Here is a 26,495-nt window from a genome sequence, read left to right on the forward strand (position 1 = left end):
TGATTGTTGATCTCAACTCCACTTTCCTGCACGATCTCCTTAATCCTGTATTCCAAATACCAAGCTGTCTGTGAATATGCTCAATAACAGTATCCCAAGCACTCTTTGGAAGAAAATTGTAAACATTTCTAATCCGCAGAGAAAAGAAATGCTTCTTTGTTTTAGTCTTAACTGAGTGGTCTATTTAGTACAATACACTTCTAGTTCTAGGTTGCCCTACTAGGGGCAACATTGTACCCTCTATCCTATTAAGTTCCATTTTATGCTTCTGTAATCAAGGAACTGATGGGAGAAACCCATGATCATCCTTAACCTGAACAAATGTGTTGTACTCTGATGGCTCACATATAAAGAGACTGCACACTGGTCAGGGCAAGTCTCTTATCAGTGCTGATAAACACAGGGATTCTGGAGCCTAATTTCATAGCTCCCTGAAAGTGGCTAACAGGTTGATAGGGTGGTTAAGAAGGCATATGGCATGCTTGCCTTTATTAGTCGAGGCACTGAGTTATGTTGCAGCTTTATAAAACCCTATTTTGGTTGCATCCGGAGTATTGCATACAGTTCTAATCTCTCCATTAAAGGAAGGATGTTAAATCTTTGAAGAAGGTGCAGAGAGTTTTACCAGGATGCTGCCTGGATTGAAGAACGTGCTATAAAACAAGGCTGGACAAACTTGGGCTGTTTTCTCTGGAGTGACTGAGGCTGAGGGGAGATCTGATTGAGGTTTGTAAGATCATGAAAAGCATAGATAGAGTAGGTGGACAGTCTCATTTCCTCAGGGTTGAAATATACGAAACCAGAGTTCCTTATGTCTAGATGTTTTTGTAAAAGGTGCTTTTAAGCTAAACTCTTCAACCTTGCACTGAGCTTCATACTGTAGATCAAATCCTTTAAAACCAACCAGAATCTGGATTTAAGGTGAGAGGGGGTAATTTCAAATGAGATGTGAGTGGCAAGTATTTTTCACAGAGAGTTGTGGGGGCCTGCGATGCAGCCTAGAGTGGTGGTAGAGGTGAGAGATTTTTAAGAGACTTTGTGAATAGACACATGAATGGGAGGGAACATGGAAGGATATGCACATGGTGTAGGCAGAGTGATTAGTTAGATTGCCCATTTGATTGCTAATTTAATTGGATCGGCACAACATCGTGGGCTGAACGGGCTGTTCCTGTGTTGTACTTTTCTATGTTTATGTTCTAAATAACCTATTGTTGTGACTTCCCATGTTTGTAGTGCATTTCTCCTACAACATGGCCAGTGTTCCATTCACCTTTAATAATTAAGTGTCAGTCTGCAAGTTAGCTTTCTGTGATGATATCTAAATGGCAGCATTCATTAATCCCACACAATATGATGCTGAGATACACCCTAGAATGTGCTGGAACACATCATCAGTGATGTAACCTGGGGTCATCGGGTGTTTCAGGTCTTTGAACATCAGACACTCTCACCCAGGTGACCCAGCCAGGATTGGTCAGGCCCCGGGCTTGTGTCCCAGCAACACTGGTCCACAGGTCAGACCTCTTCATCCATAGTCATCTGGAGGATCACTCAGCAGCCTCCGTGATGGTCCTGATGACTGTTTATCTTTTGCAGCCTCTGTAATGCCAAGACCTCTTCATCCATAGTCATCTGGAGGATCACTCAGCAGCCTCCGTGATGGTCCTGATGACTGTTTATCTTTTGCAGCCTCTGTAATGCCAAGGGAGAGTAGGTTCTGCACAGCGAGCAGCCAGCAAAACCTCTGCACCCCTCCTCTATGGGCTCACATCGAGCCCTCCACCCCTGTCGCTGTCACTGCTTTACGAGCTTCTGGTATTTGGCTTTCTTGCATTCAAATGCCTCCTCAATCCAGTCTTCCCTGGGAACTGTCAGTTCTACCATAACAACCTGCTTTAAGGTTTCTGACCAAATGACCATATATAAATAACATGCTTTTTTATACTACAAAATCTACTGAATTTTACACATTTCACTGTCCTGATGTCTATATGAAGATTCTTCATGTTCTTTTCACAGTTTCCTCTCCCACTTATCCTTGAATTGTCAGTAAACTGACATCAGAACATCCCGAAGCTAATGTGGAGTTCTGAGGCACAGCCACTATGGTAATGTAAGAAAATGCTGCAGTTAGTTTGCATATAGCAAGTTCCCAAGGGCAGCAAAGTGATAATGACAAGATGAACAGATAGTGTTCTGACTCAGAACCAACAAAGCCTAAGTTTGCAGGCTGTAATGCTGAGGATGAGTAAGTACCTTGGGGAAGTGAATCACTCGCTGAGGTGGGAGCACAGCAATATGTCCATTGTTGATTCATTATAACCAGCAGATCTCCTCTACAATCCGTGTCTTTCGATGTCTGCCTCTGCCTGCCACAGGCCAGAGCTTCTAGTGCTTGCTTGCCATGTGTGAAGGAACTTGACATCAGCAAGAACTCAGGGGAAACTGTGCTGCAGAGTGAGATCTATTCAGAGTTTCCTCTAAAGGGTTCAGAACATATAGGGAGAGGGATGGTAATTAGATTCAATTTTGATTTGCCACATATTGATAATCCCTTATGCATGGACACCTGAATAATACTTTAAAAAATGTTGAGCAAGTATTGTGTTTAAAAATAGGAGGTCTATGATCTGCTTCTGATCTTAAAGGAAACACACGATTTGTATCACAATTAATTATTAGATCATACATTAATGAGAAATAAAAAGGTATGCGAGTGATCTATTTATGCACTATTTATATGATTCCTATAGTGGAGGAGTCTAGGACATGAGGGCATCACCTCAAAATACAGGACGACCCTCTAGAACAGAGATGGGGAGAAATTTCTTTAGCCAGAGGGTGGTGAATCTGTGGAATTCATTGCCCGGGGCAGCAATGGAGGCCAAGTAATTAGAGATATTTAAAGTGGAAGTTGGATAGGTTCTTGATTAGAACAGATATCAAAGGGAGAAGGCAGGAACATGGGGTTAAAGGAGATAATAAATCAGCCATAATAGAATGGCAGGACAGGCTCAAAGGGCTGAATGGCCTAATTCTACCCCTATGTCTAATGGTCTTATATAGGATTGAACTGCCTGAAATAGTCAGCAAGGTTGAGTTTTGAGCAACACTTTCGTAATTCTTTCGGAAAGTGGCCAGTGAGTGAGTGGGCCAGTGAAGGAGTGGAGATTTGAGGCTTTGACTCGAGAGGCTTCGACGAGAAGAGGCTGAGGACGAGCTTCACTCCAAGTGAGGTAAGGCCGGGTAAGTTCCTTTCAAAGGAGAAAGTTTCAAAAGTTGAGGCAAGTATTGGGTAGGTCATGGCAGCTGAGATCAGCCCCATGGTTTGTTCATCCTGCAGCATGTGGGAAATCAGGGATACTTCCAGTGTCCCTGACGACTATGTGTGCAGGAAGTGTGTCCAATTGCAGCTTCTGGCAGACCGCATTGAGCGTCTGGAGCTGCAATTGGATTCATACTGGAGCATCCGCGATGCTGAGAAAGTCATGAATAGCACGTTCAGTGAGTTGGCCACACCGCAGGTAAAGGCTACACAGGCAGAAAAGGAAGGGGTGGCCACTAGACAGCGTAGCAGTAGGCAGGTAGTGCAGGAGTCCCCTGGGGTCATCTCCCTCCTAAACAGATATACTGTTTTGGATACTGTTAGGGGAGATGTCTCATCAGGGGAAGGCAGCAGCAGCCGAGTTAATTGCACCATGGGTGGCTCTGCGGCACAGGAGGGAAGGAAAAGGAGTGGGAGAGCTATAGTGATAGGGGATTCGATTGTAAGGGGAATAGATAGGCATTTCTGCGGCCGCAAACGAGACTCCAGGATGGTATGTTGCCTCCCTGGTGCAAGGGTCAAGGATGTCTCTGAGCGGCTGCAGGACATTCTGGAATGGGAGGGTGAACAGCCAGTGGTCGTGGTGCACATAGGTACCAACGATATAGGTAAAAAACGGGATGAGGTCCTACAAGGTGAATTTAAGGAGTTAGGAGATAAACTAAAAAGTAGGACCACGAAGGTAATAATCTCTGGATTACTACCAGTGCCACGTGCTAGTCAGAGTAGAAATAGGAGGATATTTCAGATGAATACGTGGCTTGAAAAATGGTGCAAGGGGGAGGGATTCAAATTTCTGGGGCATTGGAACCAGTTCTGGGGGAGGTGGGACCGGTATAAACAGGTCGGTCTGCACCTGGGCTGGACTGGAACCAATGTCCTAGGGGGAGCGTTTGCTACTGCTGTTCAGGAGGCTTTAAACTAATGTGGCAGGGGGATGTGAACAAGTGCAGAGAGACAGTGGGGTGTAAAATGAGGGTAGAAGCAAAAAATAGTAAGGTGAAAAGTAAAAGTGGCAGGCAGGCAAATCCAGGGCAAAAAGCAAGAAGGGCCATTTTCAACATAATTGTATAAGGGCTAAGAGTGTTGTAAAAACAAGCCTGAAGGCTTTGTGTGTCAATGAGAGGAGCATTCGTAACAAGGTGGATGAATTGAATGTGCAGATAGTTATTAATGAATATGATATAGTTGGGATCACAGAGACATGGCTCCAGGGTGACCAAAGATGGGAGCTCAACATCCAGGGATATTCAATATTCAGGAAGGATAGACAGGAATGAAAAGGAGGTGGGGTAGCATTGCTGGTTAGAGAGGAGACTAACGCAATAGAAAGGAAGGACATTAGCCTGGAGGATGTGGAATCGATATGGGTAGAGCTGCATAACACTAAGGGGCAGAAAACGCTAGTGGGAGTTGTGTACAGGCCACCTAACAGTAGTAGTGAGGTTGGGGATGGTATTAAACAGGAAATTAGAAATGCGTGCAATAAAGGAACAGTAGTTATAATGGGTGACTTCAATCTACATATAGATTGGGTGAACCAAATTGGTAAGGGTGCTGAGGAAGAGGATTTCTTGGAATGTATGTGGGATGGTTTTCTGAACCAACATGTCGAGGAACCAACTAGAGAGCAGGCCATTCTAGATTGGGTATTGAGCAATGAGAAAGGGTTAGTTAGCAGTCTTGTCGTGCGAGGCCCCTTGGGTAAGAGTGACCATAATATGGTGGAATTCTTCATTAAGATGGAGAGTGACATAGTTAATTCAGAAACAAAGGTTCTGAACTTAAAGAAGGGTAACTTTGAAGGTATGAGATGTGAATTAGCTAAGATAGACTGGCAAATGATACTTAAAGGGTTGACAGCGGATATGCAATGGCAAGCATTTAAAGATCGCATGGATGAACTACAACAATTGTTCATCCCAGTTTTGCAAAAGAATAAACCAGGGAAGGTAGTGCACCCGTGGCTGACAAGGGAAATTAGGGATAGTATCAAGTCCAAAGAAGAAACATATAAATTAGCAAAAAAAAGTGGCACACCTGAGGACTGGGAGAAATTCAGAAACCAGCAGAGGAGGACAAAGGGCTTAATTAGGAAAGGGAAAAAAGATTATGACAGAAAGCTGGCAGGGAACATAAAAACTGACTGTAAAAGCTTTTATAGATACGTGAAAAGAAAAAGATTGGTCAAGACAAATGTAGGTCCTTTACAGTCAGAAACAGGTGAATTGATCATAGGGAACAAAGACATGGCAGACCAATTGAATAACTACTCTGGTTCTGTCTTCACTAAGGAGGTCATAAATAATCTTCCGGAAATAGTAAGGGACCGAGGGTCTAGTGAGATGGAGGAACTGAGGGAAATACATGTTAGTAGGGAAGTAGTGTTAGGTAAATTGAAGGGATTAAAGGCAGATAAATCCCCAAGGCCAGATGGTCTGCATCGAGGAGTGCTTAAGGAAGTAGCCCAAGAAATAGTGGATGCATTAGTGATAATTTTTCAAAACTCCTTAGATTCTGGATTAGTTCCTGAGGATTGGAGGGTGTCTAATGTAACCCCACTTTTTAAAAAAGGAGGGAGACAGAAACCGGGGAATTATAGACCGGTTAGTCTGACATCGGTGGTGGGGAAAATGCTAGAGTCGGTATCAAAGATGTGATAACAGCACATTTGGAAAGAGGTGAAATCATCGGACAAATTCAGCATGGATTTGTGAAAGGAAAATCATGTCTGATGAATCTTATAGAATTTTTTGAAGATGTAACTAGTAGAGTGGATAGGGGAGAGCCAGTGGATGTGGTATATTTAGATTTTCAAAAGGCTTTTGACAAGGTCCCACACAGGAGATTAGTGTGCAAACTTAAAGCACACGGTATTGGGGATATGGTATTGATGTGGATAGAGAATTGGTTGGCAGACAGGAAGCAAAGAGTGGTAGTAAACGGGACCTTTTCAGAATGGCAGGCAGTGACTAGTGGGATACCGCAAGGCTCAGTGCTGGGACCCCAGTTGTTTACAATATATATTAATGACTTAGACGAGGGAATTAAATGCAGCATCTCCAAGTTTGCGGATGACACGAAGCTGGGTGGCGGTGTTAGCTGTGAGGAGGATGCTAAGAGGATGCAGGGTGGTGTGAATAGGTTAGGTGAGTGGGCAAATTCAAGGCAGATGCAATTTAATGTGAATAAATGTGAGGTTATCCACTTTGGTTGCAAGAACAGGGAAACAGATTATTATCTGAATGGTGGCCGATTAGGAAAAGTGGAGATGCAACGAGACCTGGGTGTCATTGTACACCAGTCATTGAAGGTGGGCATGCAGGTACAGCAGGCGGTGAAAAAGGCAAATGGTATGTTGGCATTCATAGCAAAAGGATTTGAGTACAGGAGCAGGGAGGTTCTACTGCAGTTGTACAAGGCCTTGGTGAGACCGCACCTAGAATATTGTGTGCAGTTTTGGTCCCCTAATCTGAGGAAAGACATTCTTGCCATAGAGGGAGTACAGAGAAGGTTCACCAGATTGATTCCTGGGATGGCAGGACTTTCATATGAAGAAAGACTGGATCGACTAGGCTTATACTCACTGGAATTTAGAAGATTGAGGGGGGATCTTATTGAAACGTATAAAATTCTAAAGGGATTGGACAGGCTAGATGCAGGAAGATTGTTTCCGATGTTGGAGAAGTCCAGAACGAATGGTCACAGTTTAAGGATAAAGGGGAAGCCTTTTAGGACCGAGATGAGGAAAAACTTCTTCACACAGAGAGTGGTGACTCTGTGGAATTCTCTGCCAGAGGAAACAGTTGAGGCCGGTTCATTGGCTATATTTAAGAGGAAGTTAGATATGGTCTTTGTGGCTAAAGGGATCAGGGGGTATGGAGAGAAAGCAGGTACAGGGTTCTGAGTTGGATGATCAGCCATGATCATACTGAATGGCGGTGCAGGCTTGAAGGGCCGAATGGCCTACTCCTGCACCTATTTTCTATGTTTCTAATTGATTCCTATAGCCATGGTGTTGGAAATTAGAAAGTTCTCACCAGAAGCATCTGTACATTTGTGCTTCTTTGTGCTCGAGTATCTAGATGTAAACGGAGAGGCTGAAAGAAGTAAGAGGGGCTTCCTTGAACCAGAATTTCTGAAGCAGAGAGGACTGAGGGGTGACTGGATTGAGGTATACAAAATGTGAGGTGTATAGGAAGTTTGAAACTTCCCCTTAGAGGAGGTAAGGCATAGGTTTAAGGAGAAACATCCTTCAGGAAAAGTGGCTGAAATCTGCAGTGTACTGCCACTGGGGGTGGTGGAGGCTGATACTCCCACAAAACTGAAATAGTATTTGGATAAGCACTTGAAATGTTATGGCATAGAAGGCTGCAGGCCTATTCTGGAAAATAGGATTAGTATAGGCTGGCACAGTGGGGCCAAGATTTTATTTCATGCTGCTTGATTCTATGACTAAGAATTAAACTGTCAAAACATTCCAAGACAGCTATTTAAAGTGCCTGAAATAGCTAGAGGGGAATGTTTGAAGGGAACTACTAAAGGTTTGCTCGAAAGGCAGTGAAGGAGTAGTGCCTTTTGGTGCACTGTGACCTGCAGATACTGTAATCCTCACTGCCTGCTGTGTGCATCGTCCTCCAGTGCTGCCAAGGAGGGCTGCTCATGTGTGAGGCGTTTATTACTCACAGATTGGACACTATCTGTGTCGACTGGGTGAGTAGACCATGTGAATATGGGTGCAGGGATTGAAACCACTAGTAAAGGTTACAATAAAATGCAAATGGTTTTGGCAGAAGTGAAAAATTGACACAAACGTCAACCTCAGAGCATGCAAATAAATAACCACGCTATATTTTGCATTATATTTCAAGCTTTTATATTGTATATGTGAAATCAGGAAAATGTTGTTAATCATAACACCAGCAGCTTCTTACTATTCCAGGAGACTTGTTCCAATCAGTGCAGTTTTCCCTCGATTTCCCTCTCACCTTTGCTTTGTAGTGGCAATTGAAGAGTGCAGGACTGATCGGCAACACAGGCTGAGTAAATCTCAGTGCATGAGCATCAGAAAGAAAATAAAGAGAGAGTGAGAGTGTTATGAGTCATCTTTATTCTCTTCAATGATGCATCAGAGTTCACTTAAAGTTTTATTGAACTTCCAAAACTGGATTGATGTACTTGTTCAAAGAGATGCAAGATAAATAGGAAATCTCAAACTTCAGTCTAGACCTGAACTCTGATAATCCCTTTCAGCCAAAGTTGTAGGAGATGCTCTATAATTCCCCATTAAGGGTGGAAATTTTGTCTGAAGCCTCTTCCAGAGGTACAAGTGTAAGCTGAAGGTAAGATGTCTGCTGCACGAACCAGATGATTACATTCAGCACCCCTCCATGTAAGTGAATGGTGCTCTGTTGCTATTACTGACTTGCTGGTACCAGGCATCAAAAGAACTTCAACTCAGCAAGGAATGAGCATCTTATAAATATTTTGACCTAATTGATTTTTTTTTTGAAATCACCTTTTTGTTCATATTCAGATTAATATTCAGCTTTCCTTGCCTCAACTGTGGAGCATTAAATGTTGCCTGGCCTCCTGCAATGAAGCTGTCAATTCAACCCATAGCAAGTTAAATAGCAAAGGTTATCTGACTTTTCACACCTCCTTGTACATTAATTGCTGACCTCCTTATCTGTGGCCCTCTTGATGACCTATGGCTGGGAGGAGCAATTTTGGATAATTGTGAACATTAGAGCACAGCAAAAAAACATTCTCAAAACCTCCTTATCAAATCTGTATGCAAGTTGTGTTGCAACTCTTCACAATATGTTCCAAGAGGTCTAACATGTGAGTAGTCTGTCATTGACAACCCGGTTTATTTTAAAAACTGGCATGCGATTGGAAACCTATCCAACTGCATGAATTCTGTATGATAGATAGGAAATGAATATTTATAGTGTACTTCACAGACAGGAATGACTTATGCTTATTGAGATTATTTTGTTGAATGATTGAATGGAAGATACAAAATCTATTCTGTGCAATAGTTGTATTTTTATTTTTAAACTTTAAAAAAATCTCAGTCTATAGCTGATTGTAGATTAATGCATTAATACTGTCTTTTTTTCCCCTTTGTTAATTCTAAAGAAAAGATCAAGGGGATGAAGCTACCAGGTTTGTTGATCTTTCTCACTTTTTTTCATTTTCAGTGTTTGATTAATGAAAGTATATAAAATCTACTTAATGGAAGACTGCTGGTTACAGAGGTTAGGCTTCATTTGGTAACTTCTTACAATCTTCTATGATTTTTAATATCCTTAACAAATGGATTTCACTTATTAGGTGCCAATCATACTGCAGAATGTGGAGGACCCACAAGGGCAATTGCATTCAGCATCAGCAGCTTGCGACTAAGCAACCTGCTAGCAGAATTCCTTCACATTGATCCCAAGGATATTTTCAATTTTGAATATTCACTTAAATACGAGTGCCAAAAGTTATCACGGCACAGTGTTGTAAGCAAACATTTTTATTATAAATAAGGAATGGTGAATTAGAAACAGATACCAAATAATAATGCTATGTGTATGCTGGGAGAAAATTCTGTCATTATTAACTGTAGGGTGAAGTATTTTATATTTACTATTTCCAAGCAATAAAGTTTAGATTATGCAAAGCATGAACATATACGTCAAAGCTGACAATAATTGGGAGAGAGCTAGGAGCAACAAAGTTAGGCTTGGTGTGTATCATTGCCAGCATCTATGGTTCTGCTTGAAGCAGTGGCAGAAGTATTAAAATGCTTGCCTCTCCAGGATAGAATATAAGTATTTCTGTAGTGTGTTTATCCCTGGGCAGAATCAGATTATATTAGAACTGTACCAGAAAGGGAGTATCGTGATGATAAAGATAGATTATGAATAAGTAAGATTAGTAAAAAGGAATGCTGACTTACTTGCAGGTTAAGGTAAAGCAAGATATAATTGGTTCATCAAGGTACTTTCAAAAATTTACTATACTGATGACCCACGTTGAATCCAACAGTTACTACCAATGCCTGTCCTGTTCCTTGAGTTTCTTAACAATGAACTCAATATGATTTTGCTGTCCAGGTACATGGATGTTGCTTCTGTGATGTGATAGGTGACTCCAGCTGTGTGGTTACAGACTGTTGGTTCATGATGCCTGACCTGTAAATAGTTCCTCTCTTGTCCATGTAGAAGATGTTATGTTTAACACATACATCCCAGTTGTTGGCAGCCAAAACAGTTGAACTGTATTAATCCCAAAGGTCACTGGGCTTTTGATAGCAACATGAGGCATGCCAGCTTTATCACTTGTAACAGACTGCCGCGATGTAAGTATTGCTTCCCATCCTATCTTGCTCTCTGGTTTGTTCCAACGGTGTCCTTGAGTCAGGAAAAGGCACTTAGAATTCAGAGAAGAGTGTAGGCCTAGATATCTTGGTTGAGCAAGTCATCAGCGGATAAGCTATGCCATCCCTTACAGGAAGACTTCCATCCAACATCTACAATCCAATCAAGACCCCCATTGATAACCTCGATACACAGGAACAAAGAAATGGGACTCGGCTGCTATCCCTTCTGACATTCTGTACAGTCATAACAACTTTCCTGTACTAACCCCATTTACTTTGTTCCTATAATATCCATAAATCAGTTAGAGATAAGGAATCTCTACCGCCTCTGCCATAGAGAATTTGAAGGATTCTCCACCTTCTGAGTGAAGAAATTACATCTCAGTTCCAAATGGGTAACTTTACTATCTCAGTCCTGAATGAATAACTTTATTTTGAGATTAATATTTAGTTTCAGGATCTGCTTTTAGAGGGAACAATATTCTTGCATTTACACTGCAAAACCCATAAGACTTTAGTATGTTTCAAATGATAATATCTTTACCCACTTATTTAATAGCAAGGAAGGGGCATTATGGTGATACAGTTGGTCCACTTTATTGCAGTCATTACTTCCAGTAAATGCAAGTAACATTTAGGTACATCAAGAAGTTACACATGCAAAATTCTGGTGGAAGACAGCAAGTCAGGCAGCATCTGTGGAAGAGAATAAACTGTCAGCATTTTGGGGCAAGGTCCTTCGTTGGCACTAGAAAGGAAGGACGCAGAAGGCAGAATAATCAGAAGGGGGGGAAGGAGTACAAGCTGATAGGTGATGGGTAAGAAGGGCTTGTAACTGGGTAGGAGATTCAAGGGGTCATTGACTCTGTCTGTTAATGATGTTGGCTACTTTTTTTATTAAGTGCAATGCCGATTGTGGCTTTAGCCAGAGGGTGGTGAATCTGTGAAATTCATTGCCTTAGACTGCTGTGGAGGTTGATGGGTTCTTGATTAGTCAGGGCATCAAAGGTTATGGGGAGAAGGTCAGGAGAATGGGGTTGAGAGGGATAATAAATCAGCCATGATGGAATGGCGGAGCTGATTCAATGGGTCAAATTCAATGGATCATTCTGCTCCTATGCCACATGGGCAAATTGTGGAAGTAATTATAGTTCAGTTACTGATGCCTTTTCAGAAGCCCAAGTTCATACCTATGGAAGCATAAAATTCACTGTCCACGTTACTGTCTATTGGATGAATCTGTGCCTGGGCCATTGGAAAAGAATACTCTAATGATGACCCATTGTACTCACATAATACATGATGCATTTGTTTTTTAGTAATGATCCTTGTTACCTTTAATTGACAAGGAAGGCAGATGGAAAGGGTTGTTCATGGAAGAAGGAAGCTACAGTACCTGCTGATACCCTAATAGATATCAGAAAACTAATATATCATACATTGTCAGGTTGGAGGCCGGTGACTAGTGGAGTGCCTCAGGGATCTGTACTGGGTCCAATGTTGTTTGTCATATACATTAATGATCTGCATGATGTGGTGGTAAATTAGATTAGTAAGTATGCAGATGATACTAAGATGGTGGCGTTGTGGATAATGAAGTAGGTTTTCAAGGCTTGCAGAGAGATTTAGGCCAGTTAGAAGAGTGGGCTGAACGATGGCAAATGGAGTTTAATGCTGATAAGTGTGAGGTGCTACATTTTGGTAGGACTAATCAAAATAGGACATACATGTTAAATGGTAGGGCATTGAGGAATGCGGTAGAACAGAGTGATCTAGGAATAATGGTGCATAGTTCCCTAAAGGTGGAATCTCATGTGGATAGGGTGGTGAAGGAAGCTTTTGGTATGCTGGCCTTTATAAATCAGAGCATTGAGTATAGGAGTTGGAATGTAATGTTAAAATTGTACAAGGCATTGGTAAGACCAAATTTGGAGTATTGTGTACAGTTCTGGTCACCGAATTATAGGAAAGAGGTCAACAATATAGAGAGAGTACGGTGAAGATTTACTAAAATGTTACCTGGGTTTCAACACCTAAGTTACAGAGAAAGGTTGAACAAGTTGGGCCTTTATTCTTTGGCATGTAGAAGGTTGAGGGGGGACTTGATAGAGGTATTTAAAATTATGAGGTGGATAGATAGAGTTGATGTGGATAGGCTTTTTCCATTGAGGGTAAGGGAGATTCAAACAAGAGGACATGAGTTGAGAGTTAAGGGGCAAAAGTTTAGGGGTAGCATGAGGGGGAACTTCTATACTCAGAGAGTGGTAGCTGTGTGGAACGAGCTTCCAGTAGAAGTGGTAGAGGCAGATTCGATTTTGTCATTTAAAAAAAAATTGGATAGGCATATGGACAGGAAAGGAATGGAGGGTTATGGGCTGAGTGCAGGTAGGTGGAACTAAGTGGAAGTTAAGCGTTCGGCATGGTCTAGAAGGGCTGAGATGGCCTGTTTCCATGCTGTAATTGTTATATGGTTATATGGTCCTAAGATCATAATACTACATGTATTCCACAACTCTCAATAACGGGTCACTCGTTGTCCTAAACATCCAGCTCTCTCTATTGCACACTGCTTTGCATGAAACTTACTTGTTCTTTCTCTCCTTTCTTCCACAATGTAAGGCCTAACTAAGATAAGTTCCTAGTTTAAATTGCCACTTGCTGGCTTTGCCCTTCTGTTTCTTCAGTGACCATTACACCCTTTATATTAAAGAAAATAGTGGCTGAATTTCTGAATTTACATGGATATTAAAGCACAATAGCAGCACCAGAATCCAGTCTGCCGAATTTGGCAAGTGAATCTGCCATCTGCTATTCAATTTGAATGTATATTTGTATTGGGGTTGAGAGGGAAAGCGAATCAGCTCTGATTAAATGGCGGAGCAGACCTGATGAACGGAATGGCCTAATTCTGCTCTTATGGTACAATTTTGATCAGCTTCCCATTACATTCCCGAGGTTGCCATTCTATGCCGATCAGCGTCTGTCCACTGATGTTTTAGCTGCACACTGCCAACTGGCCCAAGCAGTCTCACTGCTGGCCTGAGTTACATTTCTCCACACTTGTTTGGATGTTATATTGATCTCTACCTTCTCAGTTTTTTTTCTTTGCTCCAACCAATTTAGTCAATCTCCTGTTTCTTTGCTCTCACAGAAATATTTTCTTCAGCTCATTAAACATGAATGTGCCCTTCAAACTGCTTCTGACTCATCACACCTGGCTCCAAATATGGATTATAGTTTATCGGTGCTTCATGTCAGTTTTACCCTACCTACATCAACTTAGTCTTGTCAGGAACTAGCTGATTTTAACTCTTCATATTGAGTCCTCTCTATTTCCTTCATAACTATGTAGCCTTTCCTAAACACTTCTTGTGTCACCATATCAGTTAAGATTCCCACTTCCAGTATTGTGCTCCTTTTGACTTTTAAAAATAAAGGGTAGGCCATGTAGAACGGAGTTGAGGAAAAACTTTTTCACCCAGAGAGTTGTGGATCTGTGGAATGCTCTGCCTCAGAAGGCAGTGGAGGCCAGTTCACTGGATGCTTTCAAGAAAGAGTTAGATAGAGCTCTTAAAGATAGCGGAGTCAAGCAATATGGGGAGAAGGTAGGAACGGGATGATCAGCCATGATCACAGTGAATGGCGGTGCTGGCTCAAAGGGCCGAATAGCCTACTCCTGCACCTATTGTCTATTGACTGTACCTCTAGACTTGATACTCACTTTCTACAATGTTCTGTATTTTTTAATCATTCTTGGATCACCTTACCTTTCTCTAGTTGAAATAGTGCATTTTCAAATCCCTAATTCAACCTCTCAATACTCCAGCCTTTTCCTCTGTGATTCTGGTGACATCTTCCAAAGAGCCTACCAAGTAATTAATCTCTGAACTGTATTCAGCCCGACAAGTGGGATGTAATTCCATCACACTCCTGACTTTTCCCTAAAGATAATGTAAAGGGTTTAGAGTGTCAGGAAGTGAGTTGTTTGCCACAGAATACCAAATTTCTGAACTGCTATTGTAATTTATTGCTCCTTTTCAATAAAAACTCAGGTAATTAAATGGCTATTCATGCTTTTAGTTGATTTAAAATATGGTGCTGCTCTTGCCTCAATACAGAGGTATAAAGCCCAGAGGCCTCTTTTGTTTTATTGTGGTGAATAAGTGTGCAATGAGTATAGCAAAACGATACAATTATAAAACTGACTGTGTGGCCAGTTCAATACCTCTAGTTGTTTGCCCTTTGCAAAGTCACCTGACCAACTATAACTTATTTTTATGTTATATGTCAATGATTTGGATGTCAGAATTGATGGCTTTTTTGCAAAGTTTGCAGATGATACGAAGATAGGTGGAGGGCAGATAGTTTTGAGGAAGTAGAGTTACTACAGAAGGACTTAGACAGATTAAGAGAGTGGGCAAAGAAATGGCAGATGGAATACAGTGTCAGGAAGTGTATGGTCATGCAATTTAGTTGAAGAAATAAAAGAGTAGACTACTTTCTAAATAATATTAAGTACTATAATGACCTTGAAAGGGAAATTAAAATAAATAGAGAGAGAATTCAAAAATCTGAGGTGCAAAGGGACTTAGGAGTCCTTGTGCAGGATTCCCTAAAGGTTAATTTGCAGGTTGAGTCCGTGATGAGGAAGGTAAATGCAATGTTAGGATTCATTTCAAGAGAACTAGAATATAAAAGCAAGGATGTAACATTGAGGCTTTATAAAGCACTGGTGAGGCCTCACTTGGAATATTGTGACCAGTTTTGGGCCCCTTGTCTTAGAAAGGACGTGCTGAAACTGGAGAGGGTTCAAAGGAGGTTCAGGAAAATGACTCCAGGATTGAACGCTTATCATGTGAAGAGTGTTTGATTGTTCTGGGCCTGTACAGACAGACAGACATACTTTATTGATCCCGAGGGAAATTGGGTTTCGTTACAGTTGCACCAACCAAGAATAGAGTAGAAATATAGCAAAATAAAACCAGAAATAATGAAATGATAATAAGTAAATTATACCAAGTGGAAAGAAGTCCAGGACCAGCCTATTGGCTCAGACTGTCTGACACTCCGAGGGAGGAGTTGTAAAGTTTGATGGCCACAGGCAGGAATGACTTCCTATGACGCTCAGTGTTACATCTCGGTGGAATGAGTCTCTGGCTGAATGTACTCCTGTGCCTAACCAGTACATTATGGAGTGGATGGGAGACATTGTCCAAGATGGCATGCAACTTGGACAGCATCCTCTTTTCAGACACCACCATCAGAGAGTCCAGTTCCACCCCCACAACGTCACTGGCCTTACGAATGAGGTTGTTGATTCTGTTGGTGTCTGCTACCCTCAGCCTGCTGCCCCAGCACACAACAGCAAACATAATAGCACTGGCCACCACAGACTCGTAGAACATCCTCAGCATCGTCCGGCAGATGTTAAAGGACCTCAGTCTCCTCAGGAAATAGAGATGGCTCTGACCTTTCTTGTAGACAGCCTCAGTATTCTTTGACCAGTCCAGTTTATTGTCAATTCGTATCCCCAGGTATTTGTAATCCTCCACCTCCACCTGTATTCACTAGAATTCAGAAGAATGAGGCATGACCTAATTGAAAGCTATCAAATGTTGAAAGGCTTTGATAGAGTGGATGTGGAGAAAATGTTTCCAATGGCGATGGAGTCCAGGACCAAGCAATCTCCCAGATGTATGGATGGGCCAAGGACATAGGGTAACAGAGGAAATGAAACAGATTGACATTAGGAAGGAAACGGTGATGAGTAAACTGATGGGACTGAAGGCTGACAAATCCCCAGGTCCAGATGGTCTGCATCCTAGGGTACTAAAGGAGGTGGCTCTGGAAATTGCGGATGCATTGGTAATCATTTTCCAAAGTTCCTTAGATTCAGGATCAGTTCCTGAGGATTGGAGAATGGCTAATGTTATCCCACTTTTTAAGAAAGGAAGGAGGGAGAAAACAGAGAACTATTGTCCTGTCAGCCTAACATCAGTAGTGGGGAAGATGCTAGAGTCCATTATTAAAGATTAAATAGTGGCATATCCAGATAGCAGTGATAGGATTGGGCTGAGCCAGCATGGATTTACCAAGGGCAAATCATGCTTGACTAATCTATTGGAGTTTTTCGAGGATGTAACCAGGAAGTTAGACAAGGAAGATCCAGTGGATGTAGTGTACCTTGATTTTCAGAAGGTATTTGATAAGGTCCCACATAGGAGATTGGTGGGTAAAATCAGAGCTCATGGCATTGGGGGGAAGATATTGACATGGATAGAAAACTGGTTGGCAGATAGAAAGCAAGGGGTAACAGTGAATGGGTGTTTCTTGGAATGGCAGGTGGTGACTAGTGGGGTGCCACAGGGCTCAGTATTGGGACCACAGCTGTTTATGATTTACATCAATGATTTAGATGAAGGCATTGAGAATAACATCAGCAAGTTTGCTAATGATACTAAGCTGGGTGGCAGTGTGACATGTGATGAGGATGTTAGGAGAATTCAGGGTGACTTAGATAGGCTGAGTGAGTGGGTAGATACTTAGCAGATGACGTTTAATGTGAATAAGTGTGAGGTTATCCACTTTGGGAGTAAGAACAGGAAGGCAGATTATTATCTGAACAGTGTCGAGTTAGGTAAGGGAGAAATACAAAGAGATCTAGGAGTCCTTGATCATCAGTCATTGAAGGTGAATGAGCAAGTGCAGCAGGCAGTGAAGAAGGCTAATGGAATGTTGGCCTTTATTACAAAGGGAATTGAGTACAAGAGCAAGGAAATCCTTTTGCATTTGTACAGGGCCCTGGTGAGACCACACCTGGAGTATTGTGTACAGTTTTGGTCTCCAGGGTTAAGGAAGGACATCCTGGCTGTAGAGGAAGTGCAGCGTAGATTCACGAGGTTAATTCCTGGGATGTCTGGACTGTCTTACGCAGAGAGGTTAGAGAGACTGGGCTTGTACACGCTGGAATTAAGGAGATTGAGAGGGGATCTGATTGCAACATATAAGATTATTAAGGGATTGGACAAGATAGAGGCAGGAAATATGTTCCAGATGCTGGGAGAGTCCAGTACCAGAGGGCATGGTTTGAGAATAAGGGGTAGGTCATTTAGAGTTAAGGAAAAACTTCTTCTCCCAGAGAGTTGTGGGGGTCTGGAATGCACTGCTTCGGAAGGCAGTGGAGGCCAATTCTCTGGATGCTTTCAAGAAGGAGCTAGATAGGTATCTTATGGATAGGGGAATCAAGGGAGATGAGGACAAGGCAGGAACCGGGTATTGATAGTAGATGATCAGCCATGATCTCAGAATGGTGGTGCAGGCTCGAAGGGCCGAATGGTCTACTTCTGCACCTATTGTCTATTGTCTATTGTCTATTGACACAGTGTCAGAATAAAGGGTTATCCTTTTAGAATGGAGATGAGGAGGAATTTCTTTAGGCAGAGAGTGGTGAATCTGTGGAATTTCTTGCACAGGCAGCTGTGGAAGCCAACACTTTACGTATATTTAAGGCAGAGCTTGATAGATACTTGACTAGTCTTGACATGAAGGGATACGTGGAGAAGGCAGGAGGTTGTGACTGAGTGGGAAAAGGGATCAGTATGATGAAATGGCAGACCAAACTTGATGGACCAAATGGCTTAATTCGGCTCCTCTATCCTATGGCCTTATGATCTTATAACCCAATCAACCAGAATAATCTGAAGTTTCAGCTTATATTTTCTAAGATGAATCCAATGATGTCAGTCTTAACAACATTTTAACTGTTAGTGTGTTGTTAAGGTCAAAATCCTTTCCCCAAGATCCTTCAATAGTGCATAAATTCAAAACCATGATGATTAGTATTATAAGGTGTCAGCTCCTCTGAGTTCATATTCTAACAGTTTCAATCAATGTTTGTTGTTGGCTTGGATACAGCAACCTTTTGTCACCTTAGAATAATAGTTTGGTACAGACTAGATGGACTGAAGGGCCTGTTTCTCTCTGTAGTGCTTTATGACTCTCAGGGAAACAAAGTTTTAACATCAGACTGATCACAATTCCAATGTTCCTTCAATACAGCAAATAGACCTGCAGCAATTTTACTCCATCTAGTTAAGTCAATATGTATTTCTTTTCACATCTGATTTGAAATGACAAGTGAAGAACCTTTCTGTTTCAGTGATATTTAGAAAAGTTATTTGATTGTTAGCTGAAGCAAGTGACTGAATTGTGCATCAGATCTACTTGCTGAATATTTACTGAACAATAAATTAGGGTAGAATAAGAACACCTCCTGCTGGTATTTCAATGACTTCATCACAGGATAATGGGATACATAGGTTCATCAATGATTGCACAAATTTAAATTTATAAATTTAATTCAGCCAAGCAGAGAGAGATTGGAGTATTAGTCAGACTCCTATAATTTACCTGTAACTGTGACTGCTGCACCTTCCACAATCTGCGTAGACTGTACGAGACCTCAACAGCCTCTCTTATCCATTTTTAGTTTAGCTTGATTCCATCATGTATTCTGCTGAAGCAGCTTTTACTATGAGAGAAAATCTTTTGGACACAGTACCTTATCAGGAGCATGGATGCTAACTCATGCTAAATCACTTGGCCTCAGACATCACAAACTACACTGCTTGGACAGGATTGATAGGAGTTGGTAGACCAATGCAATTTTCATCCTTACTTTGAAGACAACCTATTGCATTCCATCTGCTCAGGTAGGGAGATCAAAAACAAAATGCATTTTGATTACTTATCTAATTTTGGAGATCACCTAGCTCAACCACTTGTTTCTACAATGAACACCTTGGCCACCGCTGTATCATATTCTAAATTTTCTTACCCCAGCAAAGGAGGGTTTTATGGCCATGTTAATTCACAGAACAATTTCATTCTTGTACTAATCACCCTTAACCTACTCTTCCCACATTCTCACCAACTTCCCCAGTATTGTAGCACTCACCAATACACCACAGGGATTTACAATGGCCATTTGCTGTTCGTTGATTATAGCTCAGTGTTTAACACCGTCGTTACCGAAAGTTGTAAAATTAGTGTGCTCCACCTTGGTATCCAAGACATCTTCAGGGAGCGGTGTCTCAGAAAGGCAACGTCCATCATTAAGGACCCCATCTCTCAGGGCATGCCCTCTTTTCATTGTTACCATCAGGTAGGAGGTACAGAAGCCTGAAGGCACACACTCAGCGATTCGGGGACAGCTTCTTCCCCTCTGCCATCCAATTCCTAAATGGATATTGACCCCATGAACTCTACCTCACTTTTATTATTTCTGTTTTGCACTATTTTTAATTTAACTATTTAATATACATATATATATACTTACTATATACTATTTAATGTACATATATATATGTAATACATATTGTTCCTATATGATCATGTTCTGCTGCTGCTAAGTTAACAAATTTCACGACGTACCGTACGCTGGTGATACTAAATGATTCTGATTCTGACTCTGATTGGTTTAGCCTGCCACCAATATATCTTTGTCAAGTGGGAGTAAAGTGGTGAACACTGCCCAAGTCACCTGGCCACAGGGAGGACATGTGAACATGCGAACTCCACACAGACAACACAGGAAATCAGGATTGAACCTGAGAACCCGGAAGCTCTACTTGTGGCACCACGTTGCTATCTGTTTAACTGGTGAAAGGGGGACAATTGGTAGTTGTACACAAGCTGTCTACTTCCACCCTGCTGCTTTCTCTTGCTGAGAATTCTGGGGTAAAACTACCCTATTTCCTATCTTTGGGAGGGATACATCCTTCTTGTTTACTGGAAAGCTCTTCGATCTTAGCCCACAGCTCCATCACCTACACTGGCAGCTCATGCCAGCTGCACCCACTGGTACAGGAAGTTGTCAGCTGCCAGCCTGAACTTCGAACATCACATTCTCACAACTATCAAAATCAATAAGTCACTCTGAAAACTCACCTACCTACACCCCTATCACAAACTCTACACTTCCATGTTCAATGCTTTCCTTTTGCCTGTATTAAATCCCAGTTCTGCAGCCCCCGAGAGCTGTGCAAGATGACGAGAGACTGGAAATGGCCAGGGAAGCCAGTGAGATCAGGTCAGGGGATTCTCCATGTGAAATTGCAAAACCACTGACAATATTTTTTAGCTCTAATTCCTTCCCAAAGTCTGGAATAACCAGCCAACCTGGTGGGTAGGAAGCCACACCAGCAGGATCCTTGTAAATTATGTGCTCTTGATTTGGAACCTGGAGAAACCTATGAGAGGAATTTGAATCAACACACACAAAATGCTGGAGAAACTCAGCAGGGCCGGCAGCATCTGCGGAGGGGAATCTGAATGAAATCCAAGATGGAGCGCAAAGGATCAGGAGAAGGGTGACCCCAGATCTAACGGGCGAGAACACAATGTTAGGGTGATGTTAGATGATAGTAATCGATGCCTTTCAATGTACAGCTACGTCTTGCACTGTCTTGCTGCCAATGAAGAACAAGTCAGTGATTATTCTGATTTTGATTCTGGATGAGGTACTCTGGTATAAAGGAAGGAAATGTCCATGACCCAAAATGGAATGAGAGCCATAAAATGGAGAGAGGAAGCTGGTGATAACATGTACCTTGGCAAGACCAGCAATTATGGGCATTGAGGACATTTTAAACACTTCCTTGAATAGCTGGAGGAAGAATTCAGCTTCACTGGACTTCATCAAAGGTTAAGGTGTCTTTTGGATCAGTAAGTCTCTTTTCCAGCCTTCTAAGTAAGTACTAAATTTAAAACAAGAATTGCTGTAAGACATAACATTTTGGGCAAAACTTTTGGAGCGAGAATCAGGGTTGGCATTTCACACTGAGGTAAAAGGCATGGATAAGCAGGTTTTGTTGCAAAGAAAATGTGAGGTGAGGAAAGAACAGATGGATGGTCTGTGCTATTACAGAAAATAGCAGAGAATAAATAGCAAAGAATGACAGCAAAGGCAAAGGATACATTCAGGGGAGGGGGAAATAGGATTAGTAGATCATTAAATTGTAAATTTGGTTCTCACTTAAATTGTAAGTATCCAATTTATGTACGTACATTAATCAAGCATCTCACCACTCTGTGGAAATATTTGACATCAACTTCCATTTATAAAAAGGTTGTGTTTGCTTGTTGCTGGAGGTACTTTGTCAGCAATGACCCCAATTCTCACCAATCTTCATTAGCTTTCTGTCCATGGATGCTCTGGCTTTAAAATACTTTCTGCAAGATTACACAATTAAACATAATTACAGATGAAGAGAGTAACTTAGCAAATTTCTGCTCAACCATTCTGAATGACATTTGCAGTATCTGACTGCTTCTTAAATGTTACCTGGATATCAGCTCCACTTCTGCTTTTATTTTCAAAAACCCGTTCACTGATGCATTTTCCGCATTGAGAAATTTCTCCATCTCTTTTATACTGAAACCTGCTCCTTGCTTCCACATGTTTTTGCCTGCAGAGTTTTCAAAGTCTAAGGACCATGGAATGATAGAGCAAAAATTAGGTAATTTGCTCCCTTGTCTGTACAATGAATCTTTCAAAAAAGTCAGTCACACCCTTCTCTTTCCCCACTTCTTTTCTGCAGTGGGGCATAGGTAATAATGGTTGATGGTCATAGATTTTTCCAAGGGCAAGTATGTTCAAAAATTAGATGGCATTTGTTTAATGTGAGATAGTAGGGGCAGGACTTCACACAGAGGGTGGTGAGTATATGGAATAGGCTGTCAGGGAAAGTGGTAGAGCTGGGTACAATTACAATATATAATATAAATTTGGATAGGAAAGGATTAGAGGAATATGGAACAAATGCTGGCAGATAGGACTAGTTCAGTAGGGCACCTTGGTTGGCATGGGCATGGTAGTCCGAAGGGTGTGTTTCCCTGTTGAATCACTCTATGACTCATATATCACTTTTTCAAATGATTAACCAATTCCACATTGAAACATTATGGAATGTGTTCCTACTGCTCCCTCAAGCACTGCATTCCAAAGCTTCATCTGCGGCAATTGGTTGTCAACTTTCCAAGTGCTATAAGTAATTTTTCCTCATTTACTCTTCATTTACAATGATATTAAGGATGAAATTGGGGGTGTATATTGGGAAGTGGCGTTCTTAGGGAAATGCAGAGTAGAAGCATGGAGGTTGTTTAAGGACTGCTTGCATGGGGCTCTGGATAAGTTTGCCCAGTTGAGACAGGGAAAGCACAGTAAAGGTGAAGGACCCATGGTTGACAAGAGAGGTGGAACATTTAGTCTGCAGAAAAAAAAGAAGCAAACTTAAGGTTTAAGAAGCAATAATCAGACAGGGCTCTTGACAGGATGGAGCTTGGGTCCACAGTGTGGTAACAGCCAACAACAGAGGAGGTCCTTATGAGGTAAGTGGAGGAATGTTTAGGGGAGATGTCAGAGGTAAGTTTTCAAAGAGAGGTGGATGACTAGAATGCACTGCCATGTGTGGTGTAGAGGTTGATACTATAGGTTGAAATATATACTATATTTAAAAGGCTCTCAAAAATATATGTTGCTGTAAGAAAAATTAAGAGTTATTGGCTGAGTCGGAGGGAAGTGTTAGTTTGAATTTGGAATGTTTGCATAGGTTAGCACAACATCATGGGCCGAAGGGCTGATACTCTGCTATACTGTTCTATGTTCTGTGTTCTACTCCTTTAGAATTCTATGATCTTGAGTACCACTAACAAATTCCCTCTTAAGCTTCTCTGTTCTATGAGAATGTCAGTTCCTTTATTCTTTTACCTGTGGTACCTTTCTTGTAAATTTCCCCTGATATTCTTGACAACTTTATACATTCTATTCTCTCTGCGTTGACGATACCTTGATTTTTTCCTTGAATATAGAAAACATAGAAAACCTACAGCACAATACAGGCCCTTCAACCCTCAATGCTGTTTCGAACATGTAATTACTTTAGAAATTACCTAGGGTTGCCAATAGCCTTCTATTTTTCTAAGCTCCACCACCGTCACCGGCAGCCCATTCCACGCACTCACCACTCTCTGCATAAAAACCTTACCCCTGACATCTCCTCTGTACCTACTCCCCAGCACCTTAAACCTATGTCCTCTCATGTTAGCCATTTCAGCCCTGGGACAAAGCCTCTGACTATCCACATGATCAATGCCTCTCACCTGGTATAAATACAGTATTGGTTTAGATTTAAATATGGTATGCAGAACTGGCCACAAAATTCCAATTGTTTCTCTTTTTGCTACTTTCATATTTAGGATAACCTCCTTAATTTTGAAATTGATTCCATTGTTTTTATATGTTTTAAAAAGCTATCTAGCTTGTCCTGGAACATTTTAAACTTATCTAACCATACCACAACTTTAATTTTCCCTAAAACATTAAAAATATACATACGTCTAATGAAAATTAATTACTTCACATATCCCTTCTGTGTGCCTGTCCAATTCTTTGTTCTGTCTATTCCTCTAGAGTTTTTTACCATTCTTCTCACCAATTTCTACAATTTCCAAAATGTATATAATCTCCAACTTCTGAAATTATGCTTTATCTACTCAAGTTTACATCATTAATCTCTGTCAAAAGCATTAGTATTTGCAACACATCTCCTGGAAGGCATCAGTGCATGTATCCTCAAATCTGGAAAGTATACACTGACTGAAGTAAAGAATCTTACCACCATCAGAATAAATTATGAAATAGTAAAGGATTGGATTAGATTTTAAAAAGTATTGGGGAGGTGCTTAAGTAGTTGGTAGGGCTCAAATTAACATTGTTACTGACTCAGAATGCCTATTCCTGTCCCTTCACTGTTTTTGTATCAACATAACCATTGCTTCATTAATCACCAAGGGTTCAAGTTTCATGACCAATCTATTACATGGGGTTATCTCAAGTGTTTTGAGTGTTCACATATAAGTGAACTGCGTTATCTGTATTAAACATCAGCCCGTTACTCTGTCAAAGAACTCACTGAACCTAATCTTAATAAATACAGGGTGAGTTTGCTTTAGTAACTCACTTTTTTTTACCCAAGTGCCATTTAATTCAGTAGTGATATGATAAGCTTTCACTTTCTCACCATCAACTGACTTGCCCTTGACACAGGGTTACATTTTTTTTGCATCAAGTTATGCTGACTAATAAAGACTCTGAATATCTTCTCAATGGCATGAAGAAACATAGCATCGTTGTTTCTTTGATGTAACTTGAGTATTAACTCTTCTATTTACTGGTGGTACAAATCTTTATTAGAATATCATCAAATCACCTGCTTCCATAACCACTTGAAGTTTCTTCTGAAGTTGCTAAACGTAGCAGTCTGGAGATTAAGTATTAGTTTCTGTCACCTAACAGACTGATGACTCCAGACCAGATTTGTTTAAATATCCCTCTCATTGTTAAAGTCAGTGGTGGTACTCTCATTGTTAACAAATATCTTAAGATTATTCAAAGACCTTTAGATCAAGAAAACATATTGATTGCATATCGAAGATGAAAGTGGCAAGGTTATATTATTACAATGAGATTTCTTGCATTACTTGGTTTAACAATTTGACAGTTGTACAGAATTGGAATTGTTTTAGAAAATTCCAGCTGCTAATAATTAGAACTTTATAACATTATTGTTGCTGGTTATAAATATTCAATTTCAGCAAGCAGTAAATGTGTATAAGTAATAGAAGAAATCACTCTAATCTGATCTAATCTTCCACTTTCTATAACTCCCTGGGACTTATTTTCACAGCTGGCTAGGCCATTCATCTCCAGACTTAGCTGGGCCATGCCTACTGAACCTTAATCTTCAATGGTAAAACTGCCCTCTAACCTAGCCTAATCCTGGAGAGCAAAAATAAACCTAGGCTCCTTTGTCCACTAACACTCGTTTTCATAGACCTTGGATTTCACCCTCAGTACCAAGAACTACAAGATATTTGTGGACATTTGTGTGGCTGCTTCTCTCCTTTCACTTTGCTATCCAAGCCAAATCTCCCCTGATGCCAGTCCTGAACTACAAATTCTCTCTAATGTCACTTCAATCTATCCCATGACTTCTCAGAACTATTGTTTATATATAATCATGATCAGATCATCTCCAAAAGAGGCTTGTTGTCCAACCTCGCACAAGCACCTCAAGAGATCTTCATGCATTCATTCAGAGTTCTTTCCTTTTCTTTATCTCGAGGCTGTTCCTTGGCGATATCATCTATCTACAGCTTCCACATGTACTTCAATTGACAATTCAAACCAGGAGTCAGACTACATCATCTTTCACATCCTGTAGCACAGTGAACTGATTTTCTTTCCAGTTTAATATCACCAGCACCAGCATATGTCATGAAATTTGTTGTTTTGTGGCAGCAGTACATTGCAATACATAGCAATAAAAACTATAAATTTCTGAATGGGAGTATTTGATCATTCCCATTGGAGCTGCATGCAACATATTGCTCTTTATCAGTGCCATTTTCCCCATACCATGCTCAAAACAAAAAAAATGTATTTTGCAGATATAACATGGCAACTCCCACTACTGGCTTTACCTTAACTCCTTCTGCTGATAAAATTCATGTGTTTGTCAAGGAATAATCTACTATACATCTAATTTCTTGATTCTTATAGTATTTCCTAGATGACAACATCTCACCTGGTGCTTGTGTGCCCTCACTTCTTCCACCTCTGCCCCTTCATCTTACCTACCCCCAATCCATTTCCAAAATCTGTTTTTGTGACTTAAGAAATTCATTCACCCAGCCTCTTGTTGGCTCATCATAAATAAGTACATCTTCAGC

General features: G+C 41.0%; 1 protein-coding gene across 1 annotated transcript in view; it reads left to right on the forward strand.

Annotated features, from left to right (window-relative positions):
- Positions 1-26,495, forward strand: part of kcnq3 (potassium voltage-gated channel, KQT-like subfamily, member 3) — a 438,332-nt gene that overhangs the window by 388,390 nt on the left and 23,447 nt on the right. The window contains exon 12 of the mRNA XM_073043231.1: positions 9,473-9,499. Coding sequence (XP_072899332.1) covers positions 9,473-9,499 — 27 coding nt within the window. The remainder of the gene's footprint in view (positions 1-9,472; positions 9,500-26,495) is intronic.

This window comes from Hemitrygon akajei, chromosome 1 (genome assembly GCF_048418815.1).
Source record: "Hemitrygon akajei chromosome 1, sHemAka1.3, whole genome shotgun sequence".
Classification (NCBI taxonomy): Eukaryota; Metazoa; Chordata; class Chondrichthyes; order Myliobatiformes; family Dasyatidae; genus Hemitrygon; species Hemitrygon akajei.